The following is a 20,339-nucleotide window of genomic DNA, read 5'->3' as shown; positions in this document are numbered from 1 at the left end:
TGATAATGAAAACTGGGGAGAGTTTGAATGCAAGTACGTTGTTTTAATTTACCACTTCAAGAAAACAATTCCTCCAGGAAGGGAGACGGGATGTACAAATGACTTTGAACAGGGACAATTTATAAACACAATGGATGCATTAACTTTTTTTGCTGGTAAGGCCATGTTGATTTGATTATATGGATGACATCCTCTGGGAACTCTAAAACTGATGCGAGCGAGCGAATAAAAAAAAAGTTTGGCCAAAAAAAAAGTTGCCTTCAGTATGAAATCGAAGTGGCCAGGAAAGTTGAACATAGTACTAAACACACATAGTATGGTATACCAACAGTTAGGTGTAGGGACCAGTACATCATACAGGTGCTTTTTTCTTTTTGGACCAATCCGAAAAAAACAGACCTGAAAAAAAAACCAGAGGAACAGGTTTCGCCAATTACAAAATAGACACACTATGTCAACAGCCATTTGGGGTCTTACTGGGGGGCCAAGAAGACAACAAGAGCGAAGGCAAGTAGAGTTTATAGTCAATTGTACCAAGTTTCCACAGTCAAAGGTACAGAGACAGCCTTTATTACATGGAGATGGGATTTTAAAATGCAGTGGGAGTCCAATAATCCACCAGATTCCTTTGTAGCAAAATTGACCAATTACCATTGTTTTGAGTATTGCCAGTTCTCAAGTTTCCACAGACAATCAGGTCCAGGTTCAGGTCCGGACCTGGAAATGATCCTCTGGACCTGAATTTTCTGTACTGGTACCTCCCCCTACCAACAATAGACTTTATTTTCTTTCTGTCCTTTCACATCTTATTCTTTGACTTTAGATTCATTTTGGTATTCTATGGCATTAGTCATCTGTTTTCTGATACTTTTTTTTTCAATCTATGGAATATTTGTGCTCATTTTACAGCTGCTTTGCACAATTTATTGTGTGGTAGAAAACTTTTTTTTTTTTTGGAAATGGCCGAAAATTGGTGCGAGCGCGGATGTCATCCATATAATCAAATCAACATGGCCTAAGCGGGACATTCCCTGGCCAAGGTATCTTAAAAACAACTCAAATTACTTTGGCAACTGGGTAAAACCAAGATTTCACATCTCTTCAACCAACTGGGGAACTTCATTGCCAGAATGCTTTGTGGTACCTGCCAATGTTGGGTAGCAAAGCAGGGGCAACCTAAATGAAATTTGTAGCTATTTATGGAGCTTTGCACATGTACAATCTACAGTTATGTACATCATCGTGAGCCTTGAATTATAATATATATACACAAGATTCAACTTGTAAAAGACACTCAACATCCTATTCAGTCCAAGCTGCAGAAAATCAAGTGTCCCACAAGGTACAGTAACACATCTCCACGTCATTTCCACTTCTATCCCTTCTCTGTCTGATGATGACCCCTGTGATGCCCACCATGTCATGATGCAGAGTCTTCTTTCTGTTTCTTTTCCGACTTGACTTCTTCTTGTCTCAGCTCTTCATCTAGTCTCTCCTTTGCTCTATACACCTGGAAAAACAAAAAAAAGGGTTTTGTTTTGATGGAATTTCTCTCTGGAAATGCACCATGTGTCAATCGCAAAAGACAGTTTAATTTTTGAAAAGACAACTTTACCTTTGATTGCAAGTAGAATGATCCTCCCTTTTTCTTGTCATTGACATCAAAAAGGTGCGTGTAGTTCTGCAAAAAACAAGTCAAGGCATGTAAATGCTGAAACTCTTAACTAAAGACAGGACACTTTAACAGTCAAACTACTGGTACATGTGTATTTATTATGATTCGTCAACGTATTGAGTTTGGTTTTTCGAATCGAATGAACTTGCAGCCTATTTTCATTACTATTCAGTGGAGATATGGACTAAATGAATATTTCAGATTGTTTTGTCTTACTGTAGAATTATTAACTACATACCTTTTCAACAAGTTCTTTGTCCAGTTTGTCAACATTCAGTATCTGTTTCGCTTCCTGTATAAGGAATAAAGATAGTTAAAATACATTTTGATTATCTAAGGAATACAAATCCTAGCCAGCACTTCTCATCTATCACAGTATCAGTTTATCTTCACTTCACTGCAGTCTGCATCTATAGTCTCAGAAATTGCAAAATGATGTAGATTCTGCCATGTTAAAAGAGCCTCCTGCCTAAGTGAACATCAGCTTACCTGTAGAGAAATCCCCATCATGCTATCACTGGCTGCTCTCTTGGCACCCTGTCTGCCTCCCCCCGCAGCTTGCTGGGCTCGTTGAGCATCTGATGGAAAACAGGCAACATAAAGTCAGCAAGCAGGTTAAATCACATTCAATAATAATAACGTTATACATGCTAGAGCTACCACAACCCATTTAAGGTTATGACCAAGTTTTTTTCTGAGTGAAGTTCAAATGCCCATTAGGCCCCCATGTTTCGTCCTTGGAAAAGGTAACTCGGGTGAAAATGAGCTTTGAGTCGGGAAGTGCACTCTGACGGGATGCAAGGCTGGAGACCCCATGTTTGAGGAGAGCCAAACCTCAAGCACATTTAAGATCTCTTAACATCAAACAGGGGGTAGGGATCTTCAACGGTGTGAGATGGTCAAACCATACAGTCAAGTCTTACATAGTTTGTACTAACTGTACAAGACTGGTGTGTTACACCTTAAGCAGGTTACCAGTAAATTATGTGAAAGAAAGAAATGACTTACTCTGGAACTCCTGTCTCAGGGCTTTACTGAAGGCTCGTCCCACCACCTGAGCTCCTAACACTACTGCCTGCACAAGGTACTTCGCCTGTGTGGGGAGAGAAAGGAGCTGTGATCAGGGGGATCATGCAGACTTGCTGAGTGATAGCCTTATGAGTTACTGCCCGTGGGTGGCCAGGCCGTGGCCAAGAACAGATCTGAGCTACTTATAGAGTACAGACATAGGTTAGACGAATACGAGAATCAATAGTATCCCTAATAATCATAGTTATGCATTAAGTTTTTTGTAGACCCGGGACAAATAATGTAGTTCAACCAAGGAGGTCATGTTAATACCTCCTTATATGACCTCCTTGGTTCAACATAGACTCAATAGTCATGACTCATGGACGGTATCAGGACAACTCGGCACCTGGGACGACTCGGCACCTAGCCAAGTGGGAAAACTTGGCACCAAGAATATGACATAAAATTGTGAAGGTTTGTGAGAAATGCAACTGCAAAACATTTCTCTCAATGCAATAACTTGTAAGTCATACAGTCGGCACAATTTTACGGACATTTTGAGGCTCTGAACGTCACTTCAAGGTACGTTAACTTTGAACGGCCGAGGCTCTGTCTATATCAGATCGGTCATCTCAACGCGTTTTTGAAACCTACAAACAGTTGTAATTTATGACCAACAAAATATATTGAACTGCTTATTACATCTATTTTCATTTGTACTAACTTGCAAACACGGTGATATAGAAGAGAAGTAGAGTGACATCGTGAAAGAACGCCGATATAACAACTAAAAAATGGCGTCGCCGGCGCGGCCCGCAACATGTTTTGGGGATCTCCTAAAAATTTGTATCCAAAACGTTACCTCGTGGGGTGAGATTGATTTGTACATTCTTATTTCACTTCTTATGCTGCCGGAATGATAGGATTATCATTCTTCGAGTGCAAAATATAAAAGTTATGTGCCGAGTAAGTATGTTGCCGACTAGGGCCGAGTTGTCTCAGGTGCCGAGTCGTCTCGAAACCGAGCCTGTTACATCACCTGAAAAAATTTGTCATAACTTGTTACGTGCTTATCTAACTATCTCTGTAGTAACGTTAGACCTGAATAACCTTGACTCACTAAGTCAACAAATTGAGGCTACGCCAACTGAACAAGAGGACCACAGTTGTGCCGAAATTTGGTGTTTCTTGGACGAGGTCAACACAAAAACGTGATGAACACAGCGTGCGAAAAACGTGGGAGGGCAGTTTGTACATGGCCATGGGCTATAGCCGCTAGAGCGCGTTTACTGAAAATTTCTTGTGCTATAACATAACCACTAAATGTTACGGAACACTGGTGCTGTACTTTAACGATAGAATACACTTGAAGGTAGAAATAACCTCACCATCACCAGATTCTCCTCCTGTCGTCTCACCAGACAGACGTCCTTCTGACTTACGCAACACGCATGCGTCATAGGGCGAAGGTCAGAGGTCGAAAGCGAACTTTTCAAAATGGCAGCTGGTGAGTAAAGTTTCTCATTTCTTAATTTTAAACGGCAAATAACTAGCTTTTCATTCAAATCAAGGTGCCTGTAATCCGTATGGATGAATTCGATACTGTAAATATTAACATTAAAATTCCCGAAATGATATTATGTCGTTGAATAATGAGTAAAACGGTGTTCTATATGCTTGGAAACGTGACGCCTCACATAGTGACACGTTGCACGGTTGTTGCACCCAGTGATGCAATATTAACCAGTAATAGGTAATAAGATTTACCGCTACCGTAAATTGCTAAATTATCGGCAGCACTTTTCTACGTGTTCATGTAGATTATCCGTCCACTTTTTCCAATTTATTGTGCTGTTAGAAGAATATGAAGTTGATTTTCCTGGCCATAACTGCCACAATAATTTTGAATAAATTATGAAGAGAAAATACATGCAACCAAGGAGGTTATTCTGAATATAACCTCCTTGATGCAACGTACACACAAAATCTTCAAAGATTATGTTGATCACTAAAATATACTACCCAATATACTGCATGCATGATATTACATGATTTTGACCATGAAATAGATGATCGAGTCATTTGCTCGTCCCAGTTGTTGTCTGTTCTTCTTTGTCTGAACCAAGGACGATATAACGTCCTTGTCTGAACCAAGTTTGTATTGGTAATAATAGTATAAGGTCGGCACATGCATTTTTCTGCCCTTCTGAACCATAGAAGAGTAATTCTAGTCAGATGAGAAGTAGAAAAGTCATTTGTTCTTGCCTACGAAGCCTCCTCCAAGGAGTAATGTGTTTCTCACCCACCAGGTAAAGGTGAGACAAAGTGGACCCTGAAGGAGCTGAAGGACCGTCTGGAGGGGAATGAGCTGGACCTGAGTCTGTCCAACATCACTAAGGTTCCTGTGCAACTGCTGGTGAGGACAGACTTACAATGATAGGAATATAATAGTACTCACATGTTGTCATGTAATAGAAATCCTCTTCAAGATCACCAAACAAAAGTGTAAACAAACTAACTGAAAATCAATTGCTAATAAATATTTAAATAATATATGGCTTATAGATATTTTTTATGAAGCGTACACAAATGTATATCCCGTTGGTTGATACTAGCACATTGTGTAGGATGATGTTATTTTTTATATCTTGCCCACAGTCCAGTCTCCCCAAGGCCACAGTGTTAGACCTGTCCTGTAATCTCCTGGTCAACCTACAGGTGAGTAATTTTTACTGTCTGACATCTCAAGATATCATCAATGGTCAGATGTTTGCTTTATACTTTTAGCTGGAATACAAAATTATTATGGCTGCTGAGTCTCTTTGTCCCCTCGACAACTATAATGGGTTTGGATACTGGTTCAGAAGATTGCATGAAATAAAAAATATATCAAAACAAGAAATCAAAGATGTCATACATAATGATCCTGCCTTCCTGTGGTACTTTGGAACCAGGTCAAGCCTGTTGCACAACTTTGAACCTGAGTCAAACCAGCCTTCTCATCCTGCTTGTCTCTAGTTACACCATTCTCCACCTCACATCCTACCACTCTGCAATATTCAAAGAACTGTAAGCACACATAATGGTATAAAAAACAATACCTCCATTTTCATAAAGTTAACAAGAACCACACATATTTTACTCTTGAATAATGTTTGTTACAGGATCCCTTCTGCACCCAGCTTACCCATGTGATCAAGCTGGACCTCAGTAAGAACCAGCTGGAGGAACTTCCTGCAGACTTTGGCAGACTGACCAGGCTCAGACATCTGGACCTCTTCCAGAACCGTCTCAAGACTGTACCGGTCAGTTTCTGGCAGCTGACCAGTCTACAGTGGTTGGACCTGAAGGACAATCCACTAGACTCTGCCCTGGTACCAGTGGTGGGGGACTGTCTGGATGAGAGACAATGTAGAAACTGTGCCAAAGGGGTTAGTTTGAAGTCCTTTCTTTCATTACTCTTTATACAACTTCTTAACTTTGTCTCAGGTTCTATTGATATGAATGACAAACTTATGTAATATGAGGCTGATCTGGTATTTTTTCTGTATTTTCAGGTGGTGAGTTATATGAGAGCAGTTAACTCAGAGTTGGAAAGAAAGAGACAAGAACAGCTCCAGCAGCAGCGAAGTTAGTTTCTTATTTTACAATACATGTATCTTCAAAACAAGGAGTAACCTTATATGCTTTTTCATACAATTTCAACCTTAGTTGCAAAGATGGAATAAGATGTTAATTCTGATGGATTATTTTGAATGGTAACCAGTATTATATATAGACTGTAGCTGACCAACAGGACTACATGTATTCAAAAATTGTTTGGCATCATAGTTTTAAAATCATAATTTTTGTAGAAGATGGCAGTCAATTAGGAAAAGTTTTCTCTGATGTTACCGGTATATGAGTCTGGCATCCAGCCTAATTATGGCCCAACATTGCTGTTCCCCACAGAGCTGGAGGAGGCCCGGCGGCTGCAGGAGGAGCAGGAGCAGGAGCTGCGCAGGAGGAAGAAGAAGGAGGAGAAGGAGAGGAGGAAACGGGAGTACGCCGAGCGCCAGGCCAGCAGGAAGCAGCAACAGGAGGGAGGGGGGCAGGAGGAGGAGGCTGACACCGGTGGGTGGAGGGAAGCTTGTTTGTTGTTTTGTTTATTAGCACATATTCAACAATTAAAAACAAATGATGATACAGAATGGAAAGAAAACATGCAAGGGGGAGCAGAAGCCTATGTGGCTTTTTGTGGCTTAACCTCACAAACTATATACATTTTGTAATAATGATAAAATGTAATTTACATAATCTAGATGATAATGAAACATAATATACATAACTAAAGCTAAACAACAATAACAAATGAAGTTGATAGAAACTTCTGGTGCAAACTGAAATGGCAGTTGTGTTTTTTTTTCCGGGTATCCATTCAATACAATAGCTTGAGAAAGTTTGTTGTGCATTTTGTGACTAATAGTGGTCTTGTCTTTCTTGTGTTACAGAAGAAAAGGCAAACGGGATTGCCTCAGCTACTCCAGAAAAACACAGAACTACAGGTTTGTGGATTTTCCACTTCCTTCCACATGCATGATGGTTCATACTTAGGTACACTGCACATACTTACTTTTGTATGAAAAGAAACAAGGCTTATTACATTCTGAGTTTATACTGAGTTTATATCAGTGGGAAAAATATGAAATTTGCCGCTGTTTGTGCATTTTAGGTTGTGCCAAAGTCACAAAAGAACAATACAAGTAACCTAACATATGAATTCATCTATGTATGTACCATGTAGCAAGATATCATTAAAAGGGGATGATGCTGAAAGTGGTATAACGTATTGTTGTTTTGCAGGATCATACTGTTACAAGCTTCCCCTCATCATCATCATGTTGTCAGTCATTGCTGTTGCCGTGGCAACATACTTTTACTGTGAGAGTGAGCCGACCAATCAGCTGTGTCGTGACCTTCAAACCCGGGTCCACCAGGTGGAGACTGTCATCAGAGGATGGGTGGCTGTTGCTGAACAGATGGCGGTTGGGCAGAAGAAGTAAAGTAACTGATGTGATTTTGTTAGGCATGATTAAGTTCTTTCCAGTTACCTCTTCCCCTGTCTCCTGTGAAATGACATGGCGTGGTAAAATTACCTGGTTTGATCAAATTTTAATGAATTACGCAAGCAGCCAGTGACCACTCTCTGTGTGGGGAAATGGCTTGAATATTTTGTAATTTTTTTCTCCTATTGCCAGTCCAGTGTAAATTTTGTCATCTTGTGATGAAGTAGTTGCCATATTGTTGGAACTTAAATGTAAGCTTGTGAAGCCATGTTGGTGTTTCTATGGAAATACAATATATTCAGGAGAGACTAGACATATTTTTGACCTTTTGCAATCATCAGTTTTTTTTAATGTAGCATCTTACATGTATCAAAATATGGCAGCCTCCTTTGTTATGAAAGAAATGTTCACAAATGTTCTGCAAAAATTCCCACCTTCTCTACGTATAACGTTACAGTAAATACTGGTACAATGTATGATGCCAAATATGTCTTCACCAGTTCCCTTAACTCTGATAGCTGTTTAACAGTGAAGAAGTCTTGTTACATTTGTTGCTCAAGTGATTTGTTCAAGATACAAGTTGAAAACTACACAGTATTGTACAGCATACGATACTTTCTGAAATGTCCTTTCCTCTACTTCTCATCCATGTGATAATGCATGTATACTATTAGTTAGGGAGATATAAGAGGTACGCAAAGTTGCAATGATACCCCAACTTTTTTTAAAAAATCCAGATTTGAATTTTTCCTGATATGTACTTAAGGCGTACCCACAACATGCATTAGGATTTATTTGTAACTTTTTAGTCAAGGAGCCAACCAACAAATGCTGGTGAAAATTTCACCATATGGCAGAGTGAGTGAGTAGTAGAATCACTGTACACTACTAAGGCTATAACAAAATTTAGTTATGTACATTGTTCTCAGTGTTTTATCAGCAACTATTAGTCTGGAATGAAGAAGTAAAAAAGCAGAATTACTCAGTGTTGAGGTTTGGATGATGAATGCAGCAATCCTTGCTGAGGACCAAGAAAATAACAAAGTCTGGCTTGTAGGCCTTGTTCATGGTGGGAATTAAGATAAAACAGTTACTGTACCATGTGATGTGCTGTAGTGTCTTGTATATCTTAAATACATGAGCCATACATTAAGAACCCAGTAAATGCACAATACTGTACTGTTTGGGTTTGTCCTATGTAATGCTTTCATTTGATAGCTTTTTAATCACAGCAGCATCCATAAGTGAAAGATGAAAATATGGCAGCAAGTTATTAATGTATGATATTGAAATCTTAGCAACACATGTTCTACTTGTGGTTGATGGTTATTCACTACAATTGCTTAATATCTTATAAACACTGAAGTCTTCTGAAATATAAAGACGCATGGTGAAGTGTTGAATGGCTCCTTTCATATACCATGGATATTAATGAATCTTTTGTGATATTGCTAAAAGTAATCCTCAAAAGTAATGTGACATTTTAGCCCTGTACTTAGTTGTTACAGCAGATGTACTTTTTAATTTCCTTGACCTTGAACAGATCAAGTTTGAATATTGTTGCTGCATGTGAAAATTGTTCCCACCTTATTTGTTTGGAAAACAAGGCTTTTCTTCATGTTGGTATCATTTCTTTGTGCCTTGATATAGATAGCCTCAGCATATTTTTAGTTGAACAGGGAAATTTGTTTTTTTAGAACAAAGAATATAAATGATGATGTACTGTATACTGCCAGCTAAAATTCACATTTGTTCTAACATTAGGCATCTAACCTCTCCCTTCCGTCATGACAGTTCTGCTGCATTAGATTTCTACTACAGTCTAAGACACTCATTTGGATGAGATGACATGAGGGTATTTTATACTCAGGGTGACCAGACTCGTTGGACACTGATCCACTGCCATATGCAGCAAGTTGAGGAACATTAAAGCTGTCCCCACCCCACTATCCACATGTGTATTTGACCTGCTATTCATTGTATAACAGTCAAGGGGCGCTTTTTACACACCAGCATAAAATTCAGTGGGACCCTTTACTCAGTTGCACTGCAGGTTTACCCTGCTGGGTGGCAATATTTGACCTCTTCTGGTTGTGACAGTCTTCTATGTGGTCATGGTAGTGATTAATGGTCTGACAAAGGAGCATTTAGGGCCAATTTCACTCAAAAAAATGTAGGCTTAATTTTAATTACATTTCATTAACTACACTTTGCACGCTCAAATACACTTGAAGGAATTTAAAGAAAATACATCTGATGCTTTATCCATGAATTCTATTTATTTTCACACAAACAAAAACATAAATAGATCTTGCACATCATTGTGATGGTCTCTACAAAACTCAACTTCACCCTGAATATACATAGAAAACACAATGTACTGCAATTATAATTGAAAAATGTACATAATCATTTTGCAGAAATGTGAAAGAATCTAAATAGCAATATAGGACAATTTTTATCCTTATATCAAAATACACACTGGGCAATCTATCTTGTATGAGGGATACTGCAGAGTTCTGAAGAGTGTCACAGTGTATGATTAAACAGTGTTGGACCTAAGACAAACTTCAGTCTAAGGCACTACGGGTACAAGGTATTGCTAGCCAGTGTCTGGTAGTGGAATAGCATACATACTGGTACTGTACATTTTGTTGAACGCATAAAAATGACACGATTCACCAACACCAAATATTCATGGGTTGCATATCTCAAAGGCATATTGTTCCAGGTCCCTTGTATCTTACAGCTCTCTAGGCTGTTTACTAATATTTGAGATAAACCCAATAAATTGTGTCTTTACAACATATGTGGATGAAGAAAACCATGACTGTGTCACAAAGGGTGCAAAAGACATGTTCTAGGTTAGCCTGGATTAAATGCTGTCCTACCATTAGAAATTGCTGTACCCCACAACCATGACAACACCAGTATTTACAATACTAACATGGAGTCTACCTTATCACAACACCATGACTGCCAACCAGTTTGAGAAGCAGCCACAACAGTAAATTAGGTTATTGATATTCATCATAATAGAATTGTCTGAAGGTTCATTCGAATTGTTAATAAAAGAGGTAACTACATGTATGACAAATAAAACACACACACAAGTACAGGGGGTTAAGTACACTCTAGACAGTTTCCGACTGACACCTCCACAGGTTCTCAGTCATATAGTACTAAGTAACAAGAATTTCTTTTACAAACCAGCTATAAAATTTTATTGATTGACAATTGACATTTACAACAAAATATATCTCACTGAACCTGATACAACCCATTTGTTTATAAACAAAAAATGTTAGAAACTAAACATAACAACGTACATATCAGCAAATTAATGAGATATGTTAAGACAAAATATAAGTAAAACAAATCAATCAGCTCTGAGCATACAAAATTTTACAGCAGCTTTCATCTCAGAGTAAAATACTCTATATAGTCAAGATTTTCAAATATATATTACAAAAATGATTGATTGACAAACTTTACAAGTTCATATAACATAGAACTCTTAACATCAATCTGTGGCAGAACTAAAAGTACATGTATTGCACTGAACCTCTAGCACTCCTACAATACCTCCAGGTACCAAATCGACCATGGCACACTGGTTAGTTTGAGTGGATAAAGATTAAGTGACATCTTTCTTCAATACGAAATTGAAATATTACATTGGATATGTTCATATTCCATTCTGTATAATCAATGTTTTACATTGTTTCAATGTTTATTACTACAAGGCTCTGAACCATTTCTTTTGTTTCAGGTGGAATGAATAAAAGCAGGATCAACAATGGGTAGACACTGGGGAGGGGGGTACATAGCAATAACAAAACTATTATTCCAGCTTTGGCAATAATTCTCGCAAATGGTGGCTTATGTTCCATGATGTTGACAAACCTAGCTGACTATCCCATGTAAAGTCACCATGTATTATAAAGATGTGTAGAACATGATATGTTAAGTTACTAGCAGTGCTTCATTCCCCTTTCTATATTTTCATGGGTTAGGCCACTCTTATTATTCCCATCAGAGTTCTTTTTTTTCTATATAAAACTGCAGTGAGACTCTACAAAGCCCTGAGATAAATGTGCTGCTATTAACTACAGCTACAGGTGACAAAACAATTCAATCTGCTTCTGTACTCCTTCAGTTCAGAAACCCTGGAATAAAACTGGACTGACCCTAAGTACCTTAACTGACCTTAACTCCCAACTTTCTGTGATCATCTAACCACCTCCTCTTCTGAAGGAGGGTCCTGTAATAATGATGTGGTGCTCCCGTTCGACAAGTGTATTTCCTTTGGCTCGTCTCTCCTCATGAAGGTGGGGAGGTTGGACAGGGAAAAGTTCACGTCCTTGAACGCGTGCAGCAGGAAGATGCCGAAGACAATAGTGAGGAAACCGCTCAGGGTTCCGATAATGTCTTTGGGTGTCATGAGCTCCCACTCCTTGTACAAGATGGCGGATGCGCTGATGACGAAGGTGGTGAAGAAGACATAGTAGATGGGGGTGACGATGGAGGTGTTGAAGATGTCCAGCGCGCGGTTCAGGTAGTTCATCTGGACCGTCACACAGGCGACCAGCGACGCCAGCAAGAACCATGTCAGCAGGTTGGTCAGCTGGTTGTCTCCGCCGAACGTCTGCTTCAGGGAGAGGCCGAGACCCTTACACGCCATGACGGACAGCGAACCAATCATGGAGCAGATGGCGATGTAGATGAGGATGTTGGTCTTGCCGTACTTTGGCCCGTAGTAGAAGATGAGGACGAGGGAGATAATGACCACGATGACACCATACGTGATGAAAGCTGCGGGAGACATAAGATATTTCCATTGTGAGAACATCCTTAAGAGGAAGGACTGACCAGGAAGAATCTTTGTTTTCATTAGTATGTTGGTTATAGGAGGGACCTTCACTCTTACTCGTGTCTCGAGTCCCTCTCCCTTTATTGGGTCTAAAGACTCTGAACCACAGCAGATGTTACAATACTATCATGGGCTAACTGGCCACACATGGCCTACCTTAACAAGTACAAAGCTCAGTAGTTCAAAATGGTCAGAGGCCCATACCTGTATTTCTACTTTATCTCATTACACATTCATGTTGTTTTCATGGATGATCCTGTCCTTACCAGGTTCTATCAGCATTTGTGACAGTGTGTTCAGGTTGGTGACCTCGGCCTCTGCAGGTGCGTGGATGACCATGACAGTGGACCCAAGGATGCTCAGCATGCACCCAATCTTCCCGTGAAGGTTCAGCCGCTCCCTCAGGAAGTACGAGGACATCACAGCGCTGGAGTGGGGCAAGAAGAACAGTCAGAAAAGAAGGAAGACTTGAGCAGATTTAGTCCTTGGAAATATACAACAAAAGTTGACTGGAAACATTGCCTCATGCCTGTCTGAGGTAGCCTGGGTACCATCCTCAGAAGTAAATTCTGACTCAGTCTTTTCCAGGTAAGTGTGAAAAGATAGCGCAAGCATTTACTATAGAGGATGGCACCCAGGATTTATGTTACAACTTTGCTATTGTTCTCCTTTCAACTAAAATTGATTGCATCTGAACTATAATAGGCATATCAATTTAAAAGATATCTTTGGTGACTAAATAATTTACTATGACCACTAAGACTTAGTAAGAGAAAAACCAAGGACTTTTAGCGTATAAAAAATATTGTTGCCCTTTTCAACAGTAGTCGCTAGTCACAATTTTCCCTTTTGTAACTTTTCCCTTTTCTTGTAAACATTTTACCATACATTATAGATGAAGTTAAAAGCCAAGGACAGCCCTTAATGCGCTCAGCCATGTAATGATAACAGGGAGAAGTTTTATAGTAGCCCTACCTGACAAGGACACTTAGTGCTCCCAATGGCGTGACCAGGGTGGCAGGAGCGAAGGCGTAAGCAGCAAAGTTGAACGTCTCTCCAAACCCCAGGGAGAAGAACCCCGCCCACCACAGCCACTCCTTCAGATAACCGTAGCCTCCCTCTCCTGGAAAAACAACCTGGGTGTTAGCAATAGCATTTCATACATCTATTCTTCAGGTAACCATAGATTCCTCTCCTGGTAAAACAACCAAGGTGCTAGATGTAACAACATTTCCCACATCTACATGTATCATTTAGGTAACTACCTGGTATGTCTTCTCTCTTCTGGAAAAATAACCAAGGCGTTAGATAAACAGTAACATATCCTACATTGTGTGCTTGACATATCTTTATTGCAAAAGTACATGTCACATCAAGAGACAATTAGATTCAACATACAAGATGAAGTAGTTAAAATACAGACATCTAGGTCGACCTCATAGTCAGATCAGTGAAATGTGTAAAAATTATGTGCATCCGGCATTCGGTGCATACTGTTTTGTTACATCCAATGCATGACATTACGATTGCATTTAACTGTAAGTTATCTTCTGGAAAAAAAACAGCCTTCAGGTAACCAAAGCCTCCCTGGATGTTAGGGATCATCTCAGACATAGGATATCTTTTCACAATAGAATTGTTGTTCAAGTGATGACATATAATCAAGAAATGGGAAAAGGAATGACTGGATTGTATAGTGTCCCTTTACATTCATAAACTATTCATATCGCTATGGTATCTTGAGATATACTTCCTGCTTTAACTTGAATCTATGCTATCAATTATTGATCAATGCTTACCCATGTGAAGAACACATGACTCTCCTTCCTTTCAAAATTTGACATGTTTTTTTGATACATGAGTCATTGTCAGATGTTTTGTCTTAAAAAAAAATATAACCGGTATTAGAAACAGCATGTACTTTTCCCAGCAAGACAGTGGTGTTAAAAAATGTATTGTAAATTCATTTATGGATGCAGGGACAAAACTAGGGAGTAGAATGGAGGTTTTTGCAGTATTTTGAGTTCGAGGTTGAAACAACATTGTCGCACCTAAGTAATACAATGGAAATACCTTTACGGATAATAATTCAGAAAACAAGAAAGCACATCACTACTGTTCATGTATAAAGAAGTTAGAAGAATTAAATGGCCCTTTTCAACACAAGGAAACAGTTGTCAAAGATCTTCATCTCCCCAGACACTGGTACTCTACAGTCATGTGCCTCTGGCAGGCATTTCAAGGACACAGTCAAAACAGTAAACATTTGCATTTCTTCCACTCAGTCATCCCTTTCGTCTTGATGCATAATCAAGATACGGAGCTTCCTGAGGTGACAGTAGAAAACTAAAGGGTAGAACATCTTGCCTATCAGGACTCTCAATCTTCTAATATGTATTCAAACGACAGAAGGAAAGCCTGGGACTGTTGTCGGTGCCACTGTGAAAAGTCACTCGTTTAAATACTGTACTACTGAGTCAGTACTTAGGGTTTGAGAATGGACCAGCAGGAAGACAAAACACATGGAATAAAAATACCACGAACAATTCAATATTTACAGTATGTTCTTCATAAATAATATAGGCAGTGAAGCCTTTTCTCTTCATGCAATTTGTTTGCCTAAAAAGAAAAGACTTGTCAGTTGTCACTGCCCCCTATATTGATGTCATTTGTAGTGTCCATTTCATTGACGTCACACCCAACCTTTTCAACCTGCATATGGTGTCAATATATGAAGTGTGCATGCACTATTATGTAGAACTGATGGTAATTGCGGATAACTAGTTCTGGGACAAAGGCTTTTTCTGTCCCAAACCTCGTTTGCAGTTGCTGCAGCATCCATACTATTCCCTGTGCCGCATTTTCACATTCAAAAACCTAATGAGGCTTTTACTCTTTCAAACAGCACATTACTACAATAAGGCACCTTTAGTTTTTTCAGCATATTGGCTACTAACACCACTGCAGAGTATTGACTATACATGTATACATTTTCACACACTACTTCAGTACCTGTGTACAATACCAACTACAAAGAAAAGGGATTACAAGGATTATTTGCCAGTTTGCTGCTTGAAGACTCAGTGTGCACAATAGATCTTTAATGCCTTATGAATATGATAGTCCTGTACTTCTGTATCACAACAACAACACCAGAAACGTCACATTCCACCAACCTGCTCTGGTGCCATACTGCGACAACTTGATCAACGCTTTCTTCTTGATGACGAAACTTGCACCAATGAAGATGGTGGACAGGATGGCCAGAGTCAGCCCGATGTAGAAGTTTACGGAGTTGCTGTCCGCCTCCCGCGGCATCCTGGAAGGCACGATGATGTCCGTCCCGTTCATAGTGGTGTTCCCCGTCACGGCGGCAATGGTGGGGGTTATGTTAGCTATGGGCACAGATAGGAGAATAAGATGTTAACATCACAAATACATGTACAAAACAAACAACAGTATGTCAACTTGTCAATATCTAATGTAAATTTTTGAATGGCAAAGTCTTGAAAGTTTTCATTATTTTTAGATACTCAAAACCCAGAAAACAGGACATCTTTACAATTTCAACATTCAACAATTTTCACTTTTCAATTTTCAACAGATTGTCTGGAAAGTGCCAACATCAATACAACATGTCATCCCTTCCATTCTGGTGGGCACTAATAAGGGTCTAATGGAGGCTTTTGACCACGATTTAACAGATCTTGTTTTCGGACATTCGTCTGTACCAACCTTGCATGGCTGCTAGTACACCTGAATAGCAGACGTATGTCTGGGCTTTACAAGGACAGTTTGACTGATATGCTCATTAATAATTCATGCTGTTTCCACGTGAACGGAGTACCAGGCACAGACCATGACATGACGCACATTAGAACAAACGATATATATAACGTTACATGAAAATGGCTGTATGAATACCTCTGTTCACATGTTAGTGGATCAGGAACTATAACAGCTATGACATCATTCACTGCAAACTGACATCATAGTATGTACATATGTGATCATCTTTTGTTTACTTGATGAATCATAAAAAAATTTCTGTTGCAAATTGATTATTTTCATTCTCTGATAAGGAAAAACCGAGTATTTGAGTCTAATCTTGTGTGAGGAACATGAGTTACATTGCAATGAACAAATTTTTTGTTAGATGAAGGTTTTTTGTGTGTGTATATAATGCTGCTATGAGCCTATGTATTGTGAAATCACAAAATCACTGAAATTTGTATTGATTTTTGGGGTGATTATTCTACAATTGTGTTTAGGAGAGGATCATTGACAGTATTGATTTGATCACACAAAAAAACAACTGTCATACCCATGGTGTTCAGTGAGACTGAAGTGGGTGTGGCGGACATTTCTGGGGTGAAAGGCACAAAAGTGAACCACATAGCAACGCCCCCAACTGGTGCATGGAGGGACTGCATGCGTCACCAGAAACTTGCAGCCTACAGACCTTACACCAAGCTGAAAAGGCTCACCCAAGCAGCAGGCAGAATCTGGCTTACTTCATGCAGAGTGATTACAGTGTCTGCTCTTCAATATAATGGGTTTGTTCTTTTACAAGACAATGTGTTCTTTTTCTACGTTTCTAAAGGTAGTAAAAGAATCTTTTGTAGAAGAAAATGTTTCCGAGATGCTTTGAAAAAAAATTTACTTCTACATTGGCCAAAATATTTGTAGACTAATCTGTTTATCGAACATATGGGTGTCTCTGAATTGTGCAGCAAACCAGATTCAACATGCAAAATAGCAAATGAAATGGTGACAAATAAAAACAAACTACGTGCAACCCTGCAAAAAAGGAAGACAAAATACATGATCATAAAGCAAGCTTTCACCCCGTGTGGTCATACATGTACTTCTAACAAATGTAGCAGCACCCATTCCCTTGTAGTAAAGAAAAGGAAGGGACAGTTGCAAGAGTTATGGCAAACTTGACTACCTCTCAAATGGCAGATCAACTTTAGCAGATGAGTCAACGCATCTCTTTCTCCACAAGTTGGTAAATGTGATGGGAAATCCAAGATACAAATTATGTTGTTTTCCCCAACTTCCCATATAGTATGATATATTAGGGACTTTCCTCATAGTCAAACTAGTTAGCCCTGTATAGATATTGTGTTTTCTCTTCTATGTCTATAATAGGAGTTTGATTACTTTCCTAACTGCCATTTGAGTCAATGTCAAGTTCAACCTATACCTACCTCTTCCACAAGGTTATTGTTCATGACCAGCTCTGGGCATAGTTAATAACACAGTACATGTAGTAAGATAGATGCTTCAAAATAACTTACCATTGTGAGAGAAGCAGGTCAGCCATTGTGTGTAATACCGTGAGATGCAGAGAGGAAGCATAGGTAGAGGACAGAATAAAATACAGCCATTGTTATTATCATGTTGTGATGCCTGGTCAAAAAACAATGTAGTTAGCATGAAAACTAGTGCATCCAAAATGCCACAATAAAATCCCATCTTCTGTTTAAGGATATACATAACGTCAATACTTACAGAGTTATAGTGTCCCTTTGTACTAATCTTTGTGGCATGTCAACAGTTATTGCTTAGGGCAATACAGGCTTGCTTTGACAACCAAATAGGAAAATTTCCCTTAAGTTTTCTGGTCATATTTTTGTAAGTCAAGTCATGGAAGAGAAAGATGATATAGGGAACCAATACACACACACACACAGGTAAGAAGTAAGTTTCATGTGATATTGACAAACACACATCCTATCTGGTATAACCACAATATGTCCTAATGGCATACATCAGTAGTATAAGGAAACTATTCAACATTGTGAGAAGTTGTGCAGGTGTTAAAATTTGACCTTTAGCATGTCAATTGCAATAGATATTGTCTTTAAGTACCTTCATCATGAAACATTAAATGATTAAAGATACAGGTGACTGTCAACTGAATAAAGAAGACAGGATAATCTACTTTTTTATTGTTGAAGGCCTCTATCCCGGGGGCAAGCACTTAGTGACAAATGACTCTCATCACAGAACAAATATGTCCTTGCCCTAATGGCTAATCTTTTGTTTACAGATGTGCTTGTTTCTATGGTGTTTCCTAACAAAACAACACAGTACAGGTAGTTGATTATGTATAAGGTCCACATATGACAACAGTAAGTTCATACCTAGCATGCACTCTCCAAGAGAGACAAGATGGTTACAAAGTTGCAATTTCTCTTGTGGTGGCTGATGCTGCAAATCTGGAAAGAAAAATGACAAGAAAACTTGTCAGTCAAACTGTACAGTATAAGCAACGACAGAAACAGTCAAGATTTACATTCTCATCTCAACCCTGGGGCAGTATGCCCAGTAGTCATATTGTAATAGATTAAATACTACCCTTTCTGCTATAGATGTTAACTATAAACTGATTGTACTTACTGCAATCCAAAACTGACCAATAATAAATGATGTCATAAGAATATTCAAGTAAATAAGTACTGTAAGTTTCTTACTTGAAATACTTAAGTTTTCTTTTCTGAATTTATCTACTTTAATGTTGTGACCAAATGATATCTAACTTCAAAAGCAATGTCTGAAGTCATTCAGTATGCTGGTAGATTCAAAACAAAGACTCATGATTGGTTGATTGTTTAACATGTGCTGAAAGTTAAGACTTTGTAACAGATGTCTCTGTCACCACCTTTCTTTCTACTCACAATGACTGACATTGGTATGTGGTAATAACATCATTTATGAGATCATAATAACCCAACACATTTATCGAGAAGACTTGGAATAGGAGTGACTCAGCGTGTTGGGGTAAACATGCAAGCAGCTGAAGAGAAGCCACATCGCACGACTAGCTAATGAAATGTGTTATGCTTCATCTTCAGTTTGTGGTTATCTATGGCCATAAAATGCATGTGAGTTTACAGAAAAGGTAATTTAAATGATGTACTTTCACTAGAGATGGGGGAGAAACATTCTCCTGGGGTTTCACATGAGTATATCTTGATGACCGTACGGTAAAATGCTTTGATTACTTTTCAAACACTGTGGAGTGTTGTGTACCCAACTATGGTGAAGACAGCAGTAGTATTATGAAACATTGATTTAAAGGTTTTAATGTAAACAAAAGGATTCAGATCTATCAATCTTTATGCAATGACACGACGCTTTTCAGGTGACCGACCTGTTTTGTATTGATAACAAAACCAGCAGTCTGTTATGCTAAACAAAATTGGGACAGTCTATTCAGTACCTGTCACGGGATACTGCGTAGACTATTTGCCCAAGGCTGACAATCAGTCGACCCCCCTCCCAACCGTTACTTTGAAACCGTAAAAACAGTGACGACGTTTTGTTTTGGGTGGTAATGCACAAATTTCCGGGTCCCCTGTTTTCTGAGAATACTCATGGTTAGAGGAAAAGTCTCAAAGTTGTCGTGACGTACCTGTGGTTCCGGTTAAGACGACGTGACGCCTGGTTTCTCACCTGTGCCACAGCCAGTCGGAATGCTATAGGTGTGGAGCTTGATGACGTCACCGTCATGGGATGGGGAAACTTTAACCAGGAGGGTGAGTCATTGTTTACCTCATATAAAAGGTAAGTAAAATGCCACAATGACAAAATTCTATCATAAAAACTAAGAATTAATAGTGTTCATATGGTAAACAAAAATATATAGAATATTTCGCTGAAAATAAATACAACAGTCTCAGTTGAAAACTCTTACTTTACCTTCAAGAATCCTTAAATGAACTAT

At 39.0% G+C, this 20,339-nt stretch overlaps 3 protein-coding genes across 10 annotated transcripts; 1 reads left to right on the top strand and 2 right to left on the bottom strand.

The window, feature by feature from the left end:
• Positions 1-1,016: 1,016 nt before the first annotated feature.
• On the bottom strand, positions 1,017-4,210 carry LOC118418991 (mitochondrial import inner membrane translocase subunit TIM16-like). Its single transcript, XM_035825182.1, has 6 exons — positions 4,075-4,210; positions 2,684-2,768; positions 2,165-2,253; positions 1,914-1,967; positions 1,616-1,681; positions 1,017-1,510 (listed from the first exon to the last, which is right to left on the bottom strand). The coding sequence occupies exons 1-6, from the start codon at positions 4,144-4,146 to the stop codon at positions 1,421-1,423; spliced, it is 456 nt and encodes a 151-aa protein (XP_035681075.1). The 5' UTR covers positions 4,147-4,210; the 3' UTR covers positions 1,017-1,420.
• On the top strand, positions 4,080-9,680 carry LOC118418990 (leucine-rich repeat-containing protein 59-like). Of its 2 annotated transcripts, none has more exons than XM_035825179.1 (8): positions 4,080-4,193; positions 4,996-5,102; positions 5,345-5,404; positions 5,851-6,117; positions 6,244-6,316; positions 6,638-6,799; positions 7,177-7,230; positions 7,529-9,680. In XM_035825179.1, the coding sequence occupies exons 1-8, from the start codon at positions 4,184-4,186 to the stop codon at positions 7,726-7,728; spliced, it is 933 nt and encodes a 310-aa protein (XP_035681072.1). In that variant the 5' UTR covers positions 4,080-4,183; the 3' UTR covers positions 7,729-9,680. The 2 variants fall into 2 exon arrangements, with proteins under 2 accessions (XP_035681072.1, XP_035681074.1); XM_035825181.1 differs by having other exon boundaries at positions 4,147-4,193; positions 5,002-5,102.
• A 308-nt stretch (positions 9,681-9,988) lies between these two features.
• LOC118418986 (magnesium transporter NIPA2-like) lies at positions 9,989-20,332 on the bottom strand. 7 transcript variants are annotated; one of them, XM_035825167.1, is made up of 8 exons: positions 20,315-20,332; positions 20,028-20,137; positions 17,908-18,831; positions 16,929-16,970; positions 15,781-15,999; positions 13,580-13,727; positions 12,871-13,031; positions 9,989-12,546 (listed from the first exon to the last, which is right to left on the bottom strand). In XM_035825167.1, exons 3-8 carry the CDS (start codon positions 18,104-18,106, stop codon positions 11,963-11,965), a joined length of 1,353 nt encoding a protein of 450 aa, XP_035681060.1. In that variant the 5' UTR covers positions 18,107-18,831; positions 20,028-20,137; positions 20,315-20,332; the 3' UTR covers positions 9,989-11,962. The 7 variants fall into 7 exon arrangements, with proteins under 7 accessions (XP_035681060.1, XP_035681062.1, XP_035681063.1 ...); XM_035825169.1 differs by having other exon boundaries at positions 18,757-18,831; XM_035825170.1 differs by having other exon boundaries at positions 16,929-16,946; positions 18,757-18,831.
• Positions 20,333-20,339: the final 7 nt, after the last annotated feature.

The sequence above is a fragment of the Branchiostoma floridae genome, chromosome 7 (genome assembly GCF_000003815.2).
Source record: "Branchiostoma floridae strain S238N-H82 chromosome 7, Bfl_VNyyK, whole genome shotgun sequence".
In the NCBI taxonomy this organism is placed as follows: Eukaryota; Metazoa; Chordata; class Leptocardii; order Amphioxiformes; family Branchiostomatidae; genus Branchiostoma; species Branchiostoma floridae.
The sequence above is the reverse complement of the archived record's forward strand: the minus strand, read 5'-3'. Positions and strand labels throughout refer to the sequence as shown.